The sequence below is a fragment of the Hippoglossus stenolepis genome, chromosome 8 (assembly GCF_022539355.2).
Source record: "Hippoglossus stenolepis isolate QCI-W04-F060 chromosome 8, HSTE1.2, whole genome shotgun sequence".
NCBI lineage: Eukaryota > Metazoa > Chordata > Actinopteri > Pleuronectiformes > Pleuronectidae > Hippoglossus > Hippoglossus stenolepis.
This window is the reverse complement of record NC_061490.1, coordinates 14,927,355-14,945,798: the sequence shown is the minus strand read 5'-3', so window position 1 is coordinate 14,945,798 and position 18,444 is coordinate 14,927,355. Positions and strand designations below refer to the sequence as shown.

Genomic DNA, 18,444 nt, shown 5'->3' with positions numbered 1-18,444 from the left:
CTACATGGGAAGCTTTGTTTGTCGCTGTTCCCCGTGCCCAACGACGCCGCTCACGAGGCTGATTAACTCTCAGGATTCACACCAGCCAACTCTTTATCGGAAATGGTTTTATTTAAATATAAATATGTGTACAAAGGTACAAGCAACGATAGCTCCTTTTTAGCAAATAAAATTCTGAATACATTATTAAAAGAATAAACAAACAAATGGCAATTAGTCGTGTTCCAAGAAAAAGCATAGTAACTGCATTCAATGATTGATGAACAACTCGGAGAGGAAAATCCATGGTGCCAAATAAATCAACCAAGATAAAGACATGTATATAAAGATACTTTACAATAGAGCAGCTTACACGCTGTACATTAAGGCTTATATAAAATATAAAAATAAAGACAAGCGATGATGTTTGCCTCTTCACTCTGAAGTAGACATTTGCTCTCTCATCAGGCTGCCTGGTAACAGCTTTGTCGACAAATGGCAGTACAGGCATTCATACTGAAACATCCAGGAAGAGGAATGCAACTGGGCCAGGTGCACAAACCAATGTGTCAAACATGAAATGGACATGAATATTAACGCTGAAGATTTTCACTAGACACATCATTTGCATGCAACAGAGAGAAAGTATGGGCTCAGCCATTTGTACAGATACTTCATGTTTCAGGGTAGTACTGTTTCTTGTAAACATCTTGAGACAATTTGATTGAGTTGTAAAACTTTTGAGAGTGTGTGGTCCACACCAGGACTGCCTTGCACGTCTTACCCCCTCCACCTGAGCCTGCCGAAGACGCTGCATTTATTTTCAAGCTTATTTCAAGTTCAAGATTGCCGCCATTTTCAAAACCGCCGCTTTTGATTGTTCTGGTAAAAGCCGACTCATCATTTTACAATCGAAAAATACAGCAGAAAACAGTATTCGGAGTCGGACAGCGGTTTTCTGCCCCCCACCCCCGTTTCCCCCTCTGTACAGTTATCACCATCTTTGGGTTTTCATGGCCTAACCTTGTCCATCTTGGTACAACACACAGTTAACATACAGTCCTTCATGAGAACGAAGGCTAAAATACACATTCTCATCACATCTCCTTCTATCCACCGGTAAGCAACACGACTTGTTAGGGGTTATCATCGGAGGAAGCTCCAGGAATACAGCTCAGGTCAGAAGTATTCCACCGATGATTCGACTCTTCTTTCGTACAGTGCCTGTAGCACTTGTTGGTCAGTAGAGCTAGCCTGTTGTGCAGAATAGTTTATGTCTGTCTCTGTGTACAGCTCAGTCTTTTGTTGATGATCGAGACACAAATGTGCTTAGAACTCCTATCGCATGCCAACAAAACACTGAATGAGAGACAAAAATAGCTTGTTCGTATCTGTTTTTTCTTCAAATATGTCTTAGATGGTCATATCTTCGTTCAAAGTATTTTCGAGGTCCTGTTTTTGTGTTGACACAAAGTAAACTCTGGAATGCAGGTAACCGGCTACCCCAGTCGTTTTGGCCACCCATATTCATTTGATTTATTTTCTAGTTGGCCCTCGCACTGACTGAATATCTCCACAGGTTTGAGTTGTCACACAGATAACCTGTCGAGGTATCACACTGGAATCAGAAGTTTGACTGGAACACCACAATCTGCTGAATTCTCCAGCTCAGCAGCTCTACAGTTTGCATTATTGTAGATCCTGCCATCAGTCACAACAGGTTGGTTATCCCATAACCGAAATCACACAACTGCCTCCAAAAATACTGTCCAAACACGTCCTTCAAGGACCGTCCAAGTAAAGAAAGTGTCTGTTCATGTTAGTCCTGCCACACACATACATTATGTGGAGGTGACAATAGTTATCTACTCGCTGCTCCCGTAATCTTCTTTTCTTCGTTTTTCTTTTTTGTCCGTCAGACATGAGTCTGCATACGTTGTGAGGGCCGGCCATAGTCGGACTGCTGGGAGGACACTTGTGACGAGGCATAAGAGAAGCGAGACGAGCTGGACACCTTGCTGGCCTGATCTGATTGGTCATACGCATCCACCTTCTCATAGGAAGCAGGTTTGACGTAGCTGGTGAAGGCGCGACCATAGGTAGCGGGTAAGTAGGCAGAGCCACTGTAGAGCGGGTCAGTGGGATAAATGCTGGTCGCCTGCGCAGGCTGCTGCTGGGCAGCTTGCTGCTGTTCATATGAGGTTCTGCCTGCAGTGGTGGTTGCGTATCGGTGGGAGAAGTCGTAGACTCGAGGCTGTGTGCCATGCTGACCATACATGGGGCTGGGGGAGGGCAGCTGCGATGGAGTGTAGACTGGGCGAGTGTTGGGCACAAACTCAGAGAAGCCACTGCCACGGATGTTGCGGTCTTCATGGCCGCGGACATTGTAGTAGCCGTTGGTGGGGTCCTGTAAGAGTGATGGTGAGAATAAATCATTACTGTAACATGTATGATGAAAATAATGCATGGTTGCTATTTTGAGAGCATTTCCTCAGGTAAGTGTTTTAAGTTTTACCTTGATGTCCGATCGTTCATCCTCCTCCTCCTCCAGAAGGTCACTGTGTTCTGTTCGCGACGTCCCAGGAGACTCGCTGCTGTTTGGAGCCTGAGGGAAGACCAAGCATTTCTGAAGATTTACTAGGACGAACAAGACCTCACTTGAAAAAGTTCAAATCGAAAAATGAGCATTATATCACAGTATTAATGTGAATTTTCCGTAATCATGAATAGAGACATCTGATATACAGAGGAAGTGGACAAATGAAATTTACCATTGGCTCTTTGACATCCTCCTCGTCATCGTTGCCACGTGTAGCGTTGTGATCACTGTGAACGATTTGAACTCTGATGTCACTCTTGGAAAGACGAGTGCATCTTTTACCTGCGGGGATTGAAAAGTGTTTAAAAAATGTATCAAAATCTATGTTAAACATGATCAAAATAGCCAAAAAATTGAGAATGTGTTTGAGTAGAAGAATTGGCGAAGGATTCTCTTGCCCATACTGACCGTTGAGCTCACCTTTGCCTGTGTGCCTGCAGCAGAGGGAGACCAGGGTGATGACACAGATGAGCAGGACACAGCCTCCACCCACTGCTCCACCAACAATTATCAACATAGGCAAGGCTTCTGTAACGAGGACAGTAATAGAGGCGGGAGATGTGGGGGAAGGGATGAAATGAGAGATAGTGTCAGCATCAAGAACAAACAGATCAGAGCAAAAGAAAGAAAGAGATCCCTTCATTTGTTCTGCTAATCCCAGGAACGTCAGCGCCCGTATAAATTCATCCACAGTGAGCCCTGACCTGCTCACAGCGAACGTATGCTCACGCGGGCAATCCGACATCCCGCAGCCGGGCCATTGTCTCTAATCTCTCAGAAGGAAGGGTAACAAGGCCTGACATGCAATGAAGCAATAGACAGTAATCTAATTAGAGATTCCAGGAGATACCGCTGCCCATATCTCTGGAGACCCCACTCTGCTTCGTTGATGTAAATTACTGGCGAGGACCTTATATTTGGTGTCTGCTGCAACAAAGGCTTCCACTGGCATCAGTGTAGTAGTACTACTGCCTAATTCTAAGTTCACTTTAAGGGGCTGCAGCCTGAAACGCTGAGCTCGGCGCTTCGACAGTGACAGAGGATATGAGTCCAACCACAAACACATGTGGCTTCCTCTAATTGACTTTTGTCCCCCGATCAATATCTATGTTATGGGGCAAACATATTCATTAAAGGAACCATCTGCTGATTAAATCACATCGATTGAGGGAGTATAATTAAGATAAGCACAAGGCAGGAGCACTGCTTTCACCTAATCTGGCCCCCTTCCTCAGATTGAGCGAATCCCTCTAACTTCTGCACAGGGGCTATGATGGGCATTGATACTTCAGTCGGTGCGTACCTTGTTCCTTCAGTGTGACCAGGGCGGTGCCGGTGCCGAAGCGGTTCCAAGCAGTGCAGTTGTAGCGCAGCTGGAAGTCCTGCGCCAGAATCTCAGACAGCACCAGAGAAGACAGGACGCCGTGGTCGCTGGTAACCGTCTGCACTGAGTAACGACCGGAGGAACCAGAGGACAGGTCCATGTCTCCAAAGGTCCACACCTGCGGAGAGGAGCAAGAGGACGGACAACAGGGAGTAAGTCACTTTTCTGTGAAGAATTCCTCATCTGTGAGCAAAGCAGAGTCCGGCTCAGCTGTTTATCCTCAGATCCCTGCCTGTGGCCGACTGAACACCGGTCTCTCCCTCTGTTCTGCTTTCTCTCTGCCGACCTCTACCGTGCTCCATGGCTGACATAGCTCACAGGCTCATGTTTAAGCTGCCTCCCACGTCTGCCCTGCAGGTGAGGCCTAAGGAGGGTTAGGTAGCTGCACTGTGAAATAAGGCTGCTCTCTGCCGTCTCCAGCGCGGGGCCAGCGGGGCACCTGTCTCTCACTCCTCCTCACACCCTAATTATCCTCTCTCAGCCCAGCGTACGTTCAGCAGTTCAACGGGGTCAGCCGAGTGATGCCTCTTGGGCCGCTAATTGAATGTGGTTTTGCTGAAACCTGCAGGAAGCCAGCCTCCTACAGCTCCCCCCAAACTCGACAATCTCTCCAGTCAATGTCTCTGCAATTACAGTTGTGAATATGTGTGTGAATGCAATTTGTGAGCGTGTGAGGTGGAGATGAGGCTGGTGCAGAGGTGTGAAGGTGGGGTCAGGGGTAAAGCTCCACCGAGTGTTTGCTCTCATGTGGGTGTGGCTAAAATGAACATGGAAGCTCTCGAAGAGAAGTGAATGACGCACAACACAAATAAGCAGCTCGCTTACAATCTTTTCAGGAGGGGGGCTGCTCTCCACCCGGCACTCCAGCTTGCCCTTGGAGTGCTTCACAGCGTGCTGCGTGGCGTCCGCTGTGATGATAGGTGGACCTGGAAGACGAGTCAAAGAGGGCAGAGAAATAAATTTAAAAAGAGAGATTTTAAAATTCGAATAATAAATTGTCAGATATCAATTTTAATGCTGCTTATTCAGCAGATCCCTCCAAACATCAAAGCAAGTAGCGGGACACCAGCCACTCACCATTCACAGTTAAAGTGACGTCTCTTTCAGCAACTCCAATCCGGGGTACGATGGCCTTGCAGGTGTATGTTCCAGCATCTTCCTGGGTAACATCCTTCAGCTGCAAGGTGTTACCATTACTGAGCACCTAGTGAGACATCCAGAGAGAAAAGGGAGAAATGTGTTACAGAGAGAGAGAGAGAGCGAGAGAAAGGAGCGAGGCGCTGGGGGAGAAGAGGCGGACAAAGGCGACCGGAACCTTTATCAGTGGCCCCGCTCATTGCAGAAGCGGCGCAGAGGTGGGCTGACCATTGTAACAAATGCTGGCGGTTTGAGTTTAATTCCATTGTGAAGAGCTTTAATCACAACATTAAGCACTCCAGCCACCGCTGAGTGGCCGTGCTGCTGGGGAGATTGTTGTAATTAAACAGTGGGGACAGAGCGCGGCGTACTACGGTGTGAGTGGGCCCTAGCCTTTGGAGCCGCTACGCTCACTCACTGCTTAGCTCATTGATCCTGTCATTCCATCAAGCTGTGATTAATCCATTTACCCCCACTCTCCGTCCCCGCGCGCGCCCCCTCCACCTCCTCCTCTCACCAATTTTTTATTTCAACACACTTACAGAGTAACCCAATTAATCCATTACTCGTGGCTGTGTGAGGAACAGTGGCAGTGGGTGGATTAGAAAAATGTCTGCGCGTTTTCCCTCCGAGGGGCTGAGAGCGTTCACTCTTTGAGATGACAGCATCGCTTACACCATCCCGCAGAATTCTTTACTGGGGGAGTTTTCTCCAGCTTCACCTCAGAAATTATATTAGTTGCCAGGAGAGACGCTCCTATGGGATGTCATCACTGATGGTGTGTACGCTAAAGGACTTTTACCAAGATGAAATAAATTGAAGGTGGAAATGTCCCATTTGTTCCACCTACGAAATTGACTTTGAGGAAATGGGTACTCAAAAAAAGTCGGGGCCGTTTTAGTGTCAGAAAAGCAGAAGCGCCACTCGAAAAGTTGCCGCGTATGTTGCAATTTCGGTTAGTTCAGGCCACACCTTGAGACACTTGTTGACTGGTTGATTGATCGATTGATTGACTTAGAGTTATGACAGCATGTCACAATGCTGAATGAATCTGTCAGTGGACAGACAGTTTTCTGCCAGAGGCTTTAGCCCGTAGGGAGCGTGGTGAGAGGAGTTGTTGAAGATTCAGCCTGAAAAAGAATGTGTGGGGGAAACGTGTGAGGGATTCATGCCTCAAGGCCATGCGTGAGTGTTTCTCTCTGGAGGGATGGTGTTGAAGCTTTACCACCAAGATGAGGTGTTGGCGAGTGTTTGTTCCCTTACCACGCTGGAGCCCTGCTTGGTCCACGCCAGGGTCAGAGGAGGGTTTCCAGTCCACGCACAAGTAAAAGATGCATCCATCCCGATATCCACTGTCATTGGCTTTGGCTCCGACAGCAGTCTGGGGCCAACTAGGATAAAGCAACACCGACAGCCAGTTACAATCAATGAGAGGCTGCTTTAACAAAAACATACACTTCTAGAAAATCTCAAAATACTCCGTCTGGCCACAGTGTCCACTATGTTTGCCTCAAGTTAAACTCACATTGGACATCGACCAGGGTGCTGACGTTGGTGCTGCCCACAGAGTTGGACACCTCACAGGAGACGGGGTCTGTGAAGTAAGAGTAGTCCACCGTCACCTCCAGGCTGTCCCCATTTGCCTCGGAGATGGGAACTCCTCCTTTCGACCATCTGGGACGGATGAATAATCACATTTTACAGTCACATTAGTTCAGGGGAGGTACTTAGCCTGGCGTGTCAGCGTAGCTATTAGTTGATTAATGGCCGGTGCCAATCACAATCAAACGCTGCCAATCAAGCGGCCCATTTAGCTCAGTGTAGTCACGTATCTACTTAACACGTTGCTTGGTGTCTTCTCCACTTAGACGGCGTGTTTGCAGCTGATCACGTCTTGGAATAGTTAACCAATTGTGCGGTGACCTTTTAGATGTGAATATCTGCTGGCTCTGCTCGCAGGTTTGCAATCAGAGTGAAATATTTTGATTAAAGCAAAGGATGTGTACCTGTAGCCAGTGATTTCAGGATTGGCCGAAGCGGAGCAGATGAAGAGAACCTTGGCTCCCTCGGTCACGGTCTGAGGCTGGACCGACAGCGTCACGGAGGGGGGGTCTGTGCGCAGGACAACACTCATTTTAATGACATGTATGTGCGACTTTGTGCAAATAGCATGCACTCTGCTACAATTCTGTGACGGGCATTTTCATAAGCAAGCTGGACACTCACGCTGGACATTGATGGTGATCGATGTTTGTCGTCCAGCGGGAGCAGCTGCGTTCAGAACCCTGCAGGTGTAGGTGCGGCCGGAGTCGCTATCCTCTGGGATGATTGGAAGCATACTGACAGCCGTCTCCCTCTTCCCATCCTCCATCGGCGTCTGCAGAGTCGGGGCAACAATGTTAGATGATGTTTGCTTCACGTCCTAGCAACAGCGTACACACTATATTTTCAAAAGAGACTCCATTACAGTAGGGGGAGTGCTTAAAATCAGCTCAGTGTCACAAAAAGTAAGTCACTTTCCATTTGTGATCGCACAACTTAGGAATATCGCTGTGACACGGCGGGTCTTATTTTTTCATGTGTGAGCCATTTAAATTGCCATCCTGTTCTTTGGCATGGCAGTTAAATCATATATTTTATGATGCAGCAGGGGATATTGTGCTGTTCCCACATTTCTGAGAGTGTTCCCTGTCAGCGCTCCTTATTTGTCATCATCTTTTAAATCTATTTACTGCTCACAGAAATCAATACGCCTAAGTGAGGAAAGGTGTAGATTCTGAGGATATGGCTCACTGCTCTCTCACGTTCTTCCTCTCTTCCTCACACACACACACACACAAGGAAAAAACACTGTGATGGTGAAGGAGCCTGTGTGTCTTTTGTTTTTTTTGGGGGGTGGGGGGTTGGTGGTGACAGTGAAGAAGAAGTGTCACACGTCTTTGAGAAGGAGCAAGGACAAGCTGAGCCTTTTCCCTGGACAGTCGAATCAATGGACCAGGCCTTCCACTTCCTCAGCCAGACACACAAAAAGTGTTTTCATGCTCAAATCACATCACTCCCTGTCACCACCCCTCACTCGGCCAAAGCTTCCTCTGCCCACAGCCTCACTCCTTAAGGTTAGTAATTCTTTTTTTTTCACAAAACGATCTCACCAATTAACTCCACACTCATTCATCTCTGTTAGTCCTCTCCTCTCCTCTCCTCTCCTCTCCTCTCCTCTCCTCTCCTCTCCTCTCCTCTCCCTCTCCTCTCCTCTCTCCTCTCCTCTCCTCTCCTCCCCCCTTCTCACTGCAGCCTGTCGCCCCCTTAAATGTGGCGTTTAGCGTCATTTAGCGTGGTCAGAGAGCATGAAAAATGTGACACTTTCCCAGCCGTGGCTGGCTTACGCTCCGGCTCATCCCGATTGTGTTTCTGCATTGTTGTGCGTGATTTCTTCTCTGCAGAAACTCTACTGTATGAAACACTCATGCCTGTCTGAGCTTTAGCATGCTCCAGTTATGCTCTAGTGTCGCGGCATTAGCGAGCAAGGAGGGGTGTGGGGGGCGGGGGTTAGCGTGTGAGGGGGCTGAGGCAGAGGAGGAGGGGTGGCAAGCTGGGGGGAGGGAGTTGGGGGGTGTCAGGCGTGAGTGAAAATGGGAGGGGGACTGCAGGGAATGAGGGAACAAATCTTGTGAGAGAAGGGTGGTGATGGGTGAAAAAAAAACCTGAGCGACCACAGAAGAAGGATGAGAAAATAAAAGACGAGTGAAAGAAAAGGAGAGGGGGTATTATACCCTCAGAGAAAACATTTCTGTTTTGAACAGCTCTGCACTTCTTTCTGCCCGCTGTTACACTTTGCAATATCGCGTGGGTGTTACAGATTGAATGATAACGCCAGGCAAAGATCTGTTCTCACTGTACCTTGGAATAAATCGCAGTGTCCATAACCTCCCCATCTCTGTACCAGGTGATCTCCGCAGCAGGTTTGGCTCCCGAGGCTCTGCAGGTGAGGTTGTATGGCGTGTAGGCTTTAAGACGCACAATGGGGCCGCCCTCCACCAAGGGGTCTGAAGGAGGAACTGTAAACCAGAACAAACATAACCCTTAAAACAAAGACAAAAACAAAACTCCAGGCCAGCACAGAGCCACAGAGAGGTCACACTGATAGTCAGCATGTGTTGCTCTTAGTTCAGCATCAATAAGACATAACAACAAAAGAGACACACAATATCTTCTCATGACCGAGTGCCTGTTTTAACAAGGTGGAGTTAGAGGCAGAAAAAAAAAAACAAGAAACAAAAACACACTCAACCTTATTTATTGCCTTTCCTGGGACTAGCATTATTACTCTATTTGCTCTTACTGTTGCAGAGTGATGTTTCAACTGAATTGCTTATTTGTTCATTTATTTGCATGGTTTTGCACGCACCACTGGCAAGCCAAGCGTGCCACCCCTGATGAAGGCGTCTATCTCCCCAACCAATAAGAGAAGGCATAAACATGGGGTTTGTGCTGGCCTTTCTCGCTCCCTCCACCGAACCAATTTCACTGTGTGTATCTGAATTGTCAGAGGTCCTTCCGCTGCCGCGGCACGGACACTAATGGAATCCGAGTGCTAGGTGATTTTAATTTCCATGCCGATTCCCCTGACTGCACTCCCGCCGTTGACTCCTTTGACTGTGCAGGATTGCTTTGGTCTCATCTGGCCACAATGATTTACACACACACACACACACAGGCATGTGCACACATAAAGAATTCACAGAAAGAAAAAAAAACATGTCTCTCTTTAACATTCCTTATGTCCAAACATAAACATAAATTGCAGGTTATGCACCTGATTTAATTTTTTTCAAGTTCATTTATCTTTATGCCAAAAATGCTCCATCAAATGCAGATAATGTTTCCAAACCACCAGTCCTTCTGAGTGCATTTCATGTAGAAGTGACAGTTTTATCAACTTTCTCTGCAGCCTCCGCACAAACATGCGTGTGGCTGTGTGTGGGCATGTGATGGCCGCGCTGCTTTGTGCTGCTCTGTGCGGTTTTGACAGTTACGACGCAGAGAGGCGAGCTGACGGACAGGGCCGAGCTGTCGGAATCAAATCGTTTGGTTGAAACGCTGCCACATTCTGCTTGTGAGCTCGATGTGCTTTTTCCTTTTCACGGCGTCCTGTGTGTAGCGCTCTTCACCCTGCCGCTGTGATACACGCAGAATACACACCTTGGCAGCAACAGATACTGAAGATTCTACAGCAGCCTCTGTGGTGAAAGCGCTGCACTGGGTTGAGCATCATGCCTGCACTTGTTCCCTATGAGTCCCCCCCCTCTCAGTCTGTGTACTTGTGGTTGAATACACAGTATGGACAAATGACAGGACTAATTAATGGAGTGATATTCCTTTACATGCCACCAGATGCCAGCAGTGCTTTGGCGATTCCAATTCCCCCAAGACCTGCCCCCCACCCCTGCTCCTTCTCCTCACCAACCCCCCACCCCCACCTCTGAACGTCTGTGTAAAGAAGTAGATCACTCACATCACGTTAATGTAAAAAGCGCCTTGCGGTTGACAAATGTTGTGGCTCACTGTAAAATGTGCTAACTGTGCAGACCCTGACTTTCAAGCGACTACGCAAGTCATTTGTGACTGCAGCAATCACATTATCCAAGACGTCCACAGCCTTGATTATCGCTTCTGAGAGCAGAGGGGTTTCCTTTTTTTTCCCCCGGTTGGATCTCATGGCTGAGCTTTGCTTGGTTTGAATTATGCTTGCAGGACATGATTTTTTAACCAGGAAACTAGATTTACAACGGGGTTATCTTTGAGGGATGATAAGAAATGACTCTGTGAATTGCAAATCACTTGGAAGTACGTTTCAATGAATTTTTTATTTGTCAAATGTTAAGTTGTTGTTTTGAAAGATTATCTTTTTTGTGAGTTGAACATTGGAACGTTTGTCTCCACACGTCTCTATCTTGTGATGAAGACACTCCCCTGGTTGTTCCCAAGCGCTGCCAGCCTGCAGGCCTTGGCGCGAGGGCTGGCGGTGAGGATCATGTATGAGCTGTGTATCTTACCTAGTACAGTGAGCTTGGCACGGTGGGAGCGCAGTCCTGCCTGTGTAGCCTGACACTCATACACCGCGTCATCCGCCAACTCTGCCGAATCGATCAGCAAGCTGTGCTCGCCTGATAGCGGGTCGCCCATTAAGGAATAGCGCATCCAACCTGCGTGAAGCCAGAACAGAGAACAGAGTCAGAGATAAACAAACAACCAGCAACAAACACATCATGAAAAGGACTATAAAATGAACAGACTTGTGTCTCGAACAAAGACAGGACAACGTGGCGCGGCTCTTTAAGACACAAACGAAAGCAAGCAGCACCTCACTGCGCCAGGCATTGAGCCGTGGGGTTAGCGGAGCAGCGTGGGGCTGGGAATGCAACACGTGAGAGGGCTGCTGTATGAGGAGTCTGTCCTTTAAGCACAGACACAATAAAGATGGGGTGGCTGAGGTCGAGAGGAAGCTTCTCTACCTTCTCTCGACTCTACCACACATTTAAATGTCAGCGTGTGACAAAAGCCAATTGATTATCCACCTTCCTACAAGACCCTTAAAATGCTAAACAACAAATTAAAGTTTGGTGTGTGCAGCAGTAGCCGGCCTGTCTGCAGTACATTGTTCTCTCACCATTCATTTGTGTAAAACCTCAGCGGTTGACAGAGAGAGACTCGGTCTCTAATGAGACCTGGCATTGATCGCGGTAAGACAGACAGAGACAGAGAGAGCAATAAACACACAGAAAGCGGTGGAGAAAAGAGGGAGGCAGAAATAAGAGGTCGGTGATAATACCTGGAAGGTCTCTTTCTCCTCCCAGTGCAAGGCCATCTTTGGTCCACTGTACCATTCCCCGGTAACCCACGATCACACAAGGCAGAGTCACTGACTGACCGGACACAACCACCTGGTCCTGGGGCTGCTGGGAGAAGTAGGCTGCTTGGGTGGCTGCTGGGAGAGAGAGAAGAGGGGGGAAAAAATGGTGTGAATATCGCATCTCTTCGATTAATATTTTTCATTATGGTAGATGGACAATTTATACTGAAGGCAGCACCCTGCTAATGGCATTTCAGAGAGTGTAATGGCAGTAGGTTTCTGCAGTGCCAGCAGAGATGAAGCAAGAGGAAAACTTGCACTGTAAGTGGTGTGAAAAAAAAAACCGACGACTGCAGGAGAGCAGACTCCTGTGAACTGGTCTGCTCACTCTACTGTTCTCATGGTGCTCGCTGAGAGAGTTGACAAAGCTGACGTGCGAAAATATTTTTTCCCCCCCTAGAAATGTAGCTTCTAAGAGGAAGAGTCAGCTGCACCTCATAACTTATTTAACTCTTTCCCAAGACCATATGGTTATATGCTCGCTGACATGAAGCAAACACACTTCTGGGGAGGGAAAATCTGCCATTATTTCAGCGTGCTTTTTGTAATAATAGGTGTTAAACAATCAAAACTCCATTAAAGCTCCCAGGGGACCCATCCGTTTAGAGACTGCTGAAAGTCAGCGAAGACACCTGCCACTGTTTCGCTGCAGTGTTTAAGTACAGCACATAGTCTCACCGGATTGGCTGGCCTGCCTTCACAGGCATACAGAAACAGCGTGTATACGAATCCACGGCTCCAACTGTTCGTGGCACTATGCTAAAGATTGAGTATTACATACCCTACTGGTAGGAGATGATGGCAACACTCCAGAGGTAACTAATCCTCGGGAGAAGGTGGGAGGAGAGGGGGAGAGAGGCAGTTGGTTAGTTATCTAAGTGGGGTGTCTGTGTGAGTCTGGAAAAGGACTTAGAAAAAACCTTCCCTCATTCTCCTTCTCTCCCTCTTTGTTGCTCAGTGGAGAAAGGATGGGAAGGGGGACAGAGAAAGATAAAGAGGGTTCTATTCAGGCAGTGCTAAGCCCCCCCCCCCAAACTGCTTCTCTTGGTGGGAGCGCTTAAACAGACAGGGTTGCCCCCCCCCCTCTCCCGGCAAAGAAAGCTGCTGAAAGGAGGGCAACATACGGCGGCCAGAGACGCGCTATTGTCCTCTTGTCCCTCTCTTTTAATAGGCCTCTTCATTTCCAATCAATCCTGCTAAATGCAAGTTTAATAGCTTTTCAATAGCAGCTTTTCCCCCCCAGAGGGTAGCTGGGATTTTCTCTCTCTCTCACCCCCTTTTCTCTTTCCACGGCTCTTCCCCCTCTTTCTCGCTCCATTCTCTAAATTTTTTTTTCAAAGGGGGGCTTCCGAGGCTTGTTGGCAGTGTTTATTCCGCACTCAATTATCCACTTCATCTCGGGCTGCACCATGGACTGAACCTTGCCCATTGCCCCCCCACCCCATCTCCCCTCGCAGCCCCCTGCCTCTGTCACCCAACAGCACAATTACAGCCACCAAACAGTGAGCTCATCAGGAACGTGAGCTCTCCGCGACGCAGGCCGTTGTGGTTGCTGACAACTGCCTCCAAAATCCATTTTCACATGTAGCCATAATAGCTGTTAATAGACAGCTGGACCGAAAAAGGGATCAGGGAACAATGCGTTTTAGCCCATCAATAATGTCTCCCCGCACACCATTTTTTCAATGAGTTTGAAAAGATTATTGAGCCGTGGGTGCAGGTAGACTGTATGTGTGTCAAACACTGTGGATCAAAAGGGGCCAATTTGAGAGCGTCAATGAGAAATGAAACGTCTTCTTGCTCAGGCTATTAGGCGTTTAGCGAAGGCTGGCATTTTCTCGTCATACCTTCAAAAATGATTTTTTTATTAAGTCTGCCTGCATGTCCCCAGCATTCTGCCATTTATGAGCCATTGAGCATTTTCATCCGCCTCCCCTTTGCAGAGCGAGGTAGGGATTTTCCTCTTTGTACTTGCAACAGTACAAACATTGATTGCAATTAAGTATCTTGCCCAGAGTACCTAAATGTTTACAATGGGTAATAATTCACTGCATTGGTGGATTGTTTAGAAGGATTACATGCAGTGAATTGTTTTTCTTTACCCCTCCCACATACAATTTCTCATGCTCACATATGGCAATTAACACTATGCACACACATATGCAGCCGTATAAATATAGAGTACAGAGTATGCACTATAGCGAATGTCTTCACACCGTATGAGTGATTCATTGCTCTCCAGATCCCTTATTGAAAATGCTCAGCAGAACATCTCGACTGGCTAATGACTCATGCCAGATTCCTTTAATTCCTCCTTGCTGAATTAGACAATTCTTTGACGGTGTATTAGCAGCTTAATTACATGAATACATTTCTGAACGGGAGAGAGGGAGGAACAGAACCAGACAAAGAAACAGTGGAGGAGAGGCCGTCAGAAGAAGTATTGAGCTGTGGGTGTGAAGAGGCTTGTTCCTGATGTGCTTTAGTGTCATCGAGACTCGTGCACATACACAAACACGCACCACAGCTACTCGTGTTCCCGCCAGACTCAAATTGAGGAGCTGGATTGTTGGCTGCATCTGAATCATGTTCCAAAAAAGCAAGATTTGAATCCCCTTTGAAATCCCAACGTTTCTACAGTGGATGTGCTTTTTATTTGGCACGTTGTCGTAAATGTTATGCAGGTAAATGTGTACAATGTGAATTAGTTCTGCCACATGTGTTGAGCTTAATGCTGCTTTAAAAGCAGTTAAAATTTCAGTCTCTGTCACAGAAATACAACATTTACTCAGTTTTTTACCTTGTGTGTGTGTGTGTGTGTGTGTGTGTGTGTGTGCATGCGTGCGCGCTTTGCCATCCCCCAGTAACAAGGTCAAAACACATTTGGCCTGATACATTTTAATCCGGATTTCTCAAAATGGAATATCATTTCACGCCGCTGGATGCACATGGGGCTAAGTTTATGTGTGTGTGCATTTCTGCCTGACTGTGTGTGAGCCCAGTGTGTGTGTGTGTGTGTGTGTGTTTGCCTATCTGAAAATGTGCTATGTATGTTTATGTCAGTGTGTGTGTGTGTGTGTGTCTGAATGTGTGAATGAGGGTGGGGCAGTGTTAATAGGGAAAGCAACTTGTCAGGCACTGGAGGGCACATTTAGCAGTTACTTTGACACAGTGACTTTGCTGTTTTCTGTCACATGGTCGGAGTTAAGTGCAAAACAGCCTCTCAGACTTGGACACAACCTGTTAAAGAGCTTTACGTTGACCCTGGCACTGCCTGCACTCGCTCTGTTTCATCTGAACTGATAAGAGATACATTCACATCAGGAAGGATCAGGAAGAGATGGACAGATGTCAGCAATGATCCGTCCACCGCTGGGCATCTGCCTTGATAGAATTAGATTGAACCAGTCAGTCACTGTGTGTGTGTGTGTGTGTGTTTGTGTGCACTGAAAATGTGCATGGGTAAGTGCTGGCCATGATGCTAAAGACTGGGAAAGATAATGGCACAACAGATGACCTTTAGATAAAATGTGGCACTAACATACACAGCACAGTGCATTTACCACCAAGTCACCGCAGTCATAATCTGTTACGGCATTTTAGTAATCTCACACACACACACACACACACACACATACACACACACACACACACACACACACACAGACACACACACACACACACACACACGCACGCACACAAAACCCATTCCACTTGATTCCAGGCCATAAGTCAATTTAACGCAGCATTCAAAAAGTCTGGTCCTTCAAATAAAACATAAAATAACATCAGACTCTCTTGTTTGTAACAGCTCAGGCGATGCACTCTGTCCATTTCACCGTGCTTTTACAATGACACTCAACTGCATATGTTCATTTACTCTTAAGAGGCTCCAAGCTGCGTTCGCAGAGTCTCTATTTTAGTCCTGATTTTATTCCATGTCCTCATTCCCATCCAGTGCAAAGAGTGCAACATCCAGTCCTGTGGGCTCTATAAATATAAGTGCTCTCAACTTGACTGGACAATTTGCTCCCTGCAGTAATAATTCAAAATGTTAAAAAATAGCGCCCAATATCTACTTGCATTCTTGCCCCAGAGGTGGAGGCAAAATTCGGAGCCTGGCTGGTGTGAGTATTCCACAATAAGAGCCAGAGAGGAGAAAACGAGGAGGAGAAACAGACGAAGAAAAATAACAGGGCAATTGGCAAAAAAGTGTCAAGCTTGGAATAAACAACCCTTTTCCCCAAATGCCATCCATTGTGCCTTGTCTAGATAAGGCTTCTAAATCGGGCTGGAAAATGCAAGCTCCATTTCTCTCTGTATGGAATTATTATCCCTTTGTTTTGAGTCAGGCTCTTTTGTCTTCCTCTTCCTGCGTGTGTGCTTGTGTATGCATGTGCATACACATAGACAGTATTGCTGAGGTAGCTGAACCAAAGATTATGTCCCAAAGGGCACCCTGCACCCATCTCATGTTTGATTTGGCTACTAAGCTCATTAACATGAGTCCTACAGAACTTCTGAGGGCTTGAAGGGGGGGCTAACAGCAGATACCACCCACTAACTTGTGGCACCCAACACATGCACAACATGTGGGAGCGGCACGCCTGTGTTGTTCTTCGACTTGGATCGTTGCAAGCTTCAGTTTGTGCCCGTGCAGATGGCCTCCGCTTTCTTACCTTCATGCGGCCGGGACTCTTTTCAATCCTTTCCCTACCACGTTGCATTCCAGCTGCCCTCCCTCCCTCCAACTCTCACTATCTTTTCTCCCATTCTGCGTTTTTGAGCCCAAATTGCAGTCTAACAGCTTTTTAAGAGCTGTTTTGCTGGAGTTTAATCCTCCTAGCCTCCCCTTTCAGCCTTTATTCCATTGTGGAAAATCTTGGCTCAGACCTAGACCCTTTTTAGAGAGTGAACCCGCTCATCCACCCTGCCCCCCTTGCTGCACTGATGATACCCCCACCCAGGGCATTCTCTTAAATTCCTGCATGCCTCTGCAATCCAGCCCCATCCTCTCATTCCTCTGTTAAGCACTCATATGTCTACAGTCAGTGAGCCATGATCCTTGAAATCAATGCCTAGCAGGGACCCTTTGAGAGTTATATAAGGTGTTACTAATTGTTGATTTGCTTTCTCCATGGCCCTTTCTGCCATCACTCTGCTTTCCCAGACTCCATGTCAGCTGTCATCTCTTGCCAGCCTCTCCCTTGCACTTTCTCTGCGCACCTCTTCCTCTCCTCTTTCCTGTATCCCATGTCCCCTTCTCTCGCTCTCTGCATCCCCGGTGCGAAAATCAAAGGGGTTTGTGTCAGCTTGTCAACACAACACTCAAGAAAGCGGGGCAGGGGGAACAACAGGATAAAAAAAAAAGAGCTGCTGCACGTTAGAAAAGACAGGAAAACTGAGGTAAAGTAAAAATGGAAAAAGTGGGCTCCTGTCAACTTCCAATTGCAAAAGGAGCCGGCCTGAGAGGGGACTGATGGAACGCTGTAATCAGTCTGTCTCCGAGGCTGTCACCACGAGGTTTTTCTCTGCTGGAATAGGGCACTACACACATCAGGGCAGCAGCGAGGCTGATCGCATGGGCAAGCAGCGGCAGAGTTTCTCCCTGGGTACCTGCTACAACAGATGCAGTGGATAGAGTAATAGAGTGGTATGCATACAGGGAGAGGAAGAAGGGAAGGAGAAAAGGAGGGAGGGGGTGAAGGGGGGGCAAGAGTGCTGATGTGACATAGTCTGTGTGTGAGTGTATGTGAATGGTTTGCGCACTCACTGTGCTGCAGTGCCCGACAATGTGCCATAAATACACCCGTTCTTGCACTGTCTTCTCGCACTCGCCGCACACAGACGCACGCTCACTGTCACACACGCGGTCCCATATCTTTAGGGTTTCCAGTGGGCAGAGGCATCTCTCCGAGTATAATTCTAGCGCAGCTTTTAAAACAGCTCCCCCCCACTCTGAAGCCAGGAGCCAAAGAGCTGAGAGCTGACTCCGGGTAGACAGATAGCAAGTGACTGGCTGGCTGGCTGGCAGGAGGACAGGAAATAAAAACGCCAATAAAAAAAGGGGAGAAAAGAGGAGGGAGTCAGTGGTGGCGGTATGAAATTGTCTGTACACATCAGCCAGCAGTGTTGACAAGATGGTGATTGAGCTAGTCTTGTCATTCCGTTCCTGCTTACCCCCTGGTGTTTTAACTGCAAGACAGCTGCTGGTTGGATCTGTGTCACTGTTCCAGCCCTTTTCTGTCTTCATCACCCCCCCCCCACACTATTTTTTTTCCCTTTGCCTCTCTATGTCGCAATTTCCCTCTCCGGCTCCCTCCTCCTCTTTCAGCAGTGTTTGGATGGAAGGGCTTTCAGTATAATTTACTGTGCTTTTAAATCATTAACTTCTTGTGCCGTTTGCAAAAGCCCTGGTTTAGTGTGTGCGTA

At 47.4% G+C, this 18,444-nt stretch overlaps 1 protein-coding gene across 5 annotated transcripts in view; it reads right to left on the bottom strand.

Moving 5' to 3' along the window:
• Nucleotides 1–90: 90 nt before the first annotated feature.
• kirrel3l (kirre like nephrin family adhesion molecule 3, like) overlaps nucleotides 91–18,444 on the bottom strand; it is a 32,682-nt gene continuing 14,328 nt past the window's right edge. The window contains exons 2-15 of one of the 5 annotated variants that reach the window (XM_047340964.1): nucleotides 11,932–12,087; nucleotides 11,156–11,305; nucleotides 9,000–9,157; nucleotides 7,326–7,476; nucleotides 7,106–7,211; nucleotides 6,625–6,773; nucleotides 6,363–6,490; nucleotides 5,040–5,166; nucleotides 4,788–4,888; nucleotides 3,882–4,080; nucleotides 2,987–3,106; nucleotides 2,751–2,860; nucleotides 2,495–2,605; nucleotides 91–2,386 (exon numbers count right to left, since the gene is read on the bottom strand). In XM_047340964.1, coding sequence (XP_047196920.1) covers nucleotides 1,895–2,386; nucleotides 2,495–2,605; nucleotides 2,751–2,860; nucleotides 2,987–3,106; nucleotides 3,882–4,080; nucleotides 4,788–4,888; nucleotides 5,040–5,166; nucleotides 6,363–6,490; nucleotides 6,625–6,773; nucleotides 7,106–7,211; nucleotides 7,326–7,476; nucleotides 9,000–9,157; nucleotides 11,156–11,305; nucleotides 11,932–12,087 — 2,258 coding nt within the window. In that variant the 3' untranslated portion in view covers nucleotides 91–1,894. The remainder of the gene's footprint in view (nucleotides 2,387–2,494; nucleotides 2,606–2,750; nucleotides 2,861–2,986; nucleotides 3,107–3,881; nucleotides 4,081–4,787; nucleotides 4,889–5,039; nucleotides 5,167–6,362; nucleotides 6,491–6,624; nucleotides 6,774–7,105; nucleotides 7,212–7,325; nucleotides 7,477–8,999; nucleotides 9,158–11,155; nucleotides 11,306–11,931; nucleotides 12,088–18,444) is intronic. The other 4 variants (XM_047340966.1, XM_047340965.1, XM_047340967.1 and 1 more) reach the window with 4 other exon arrangements.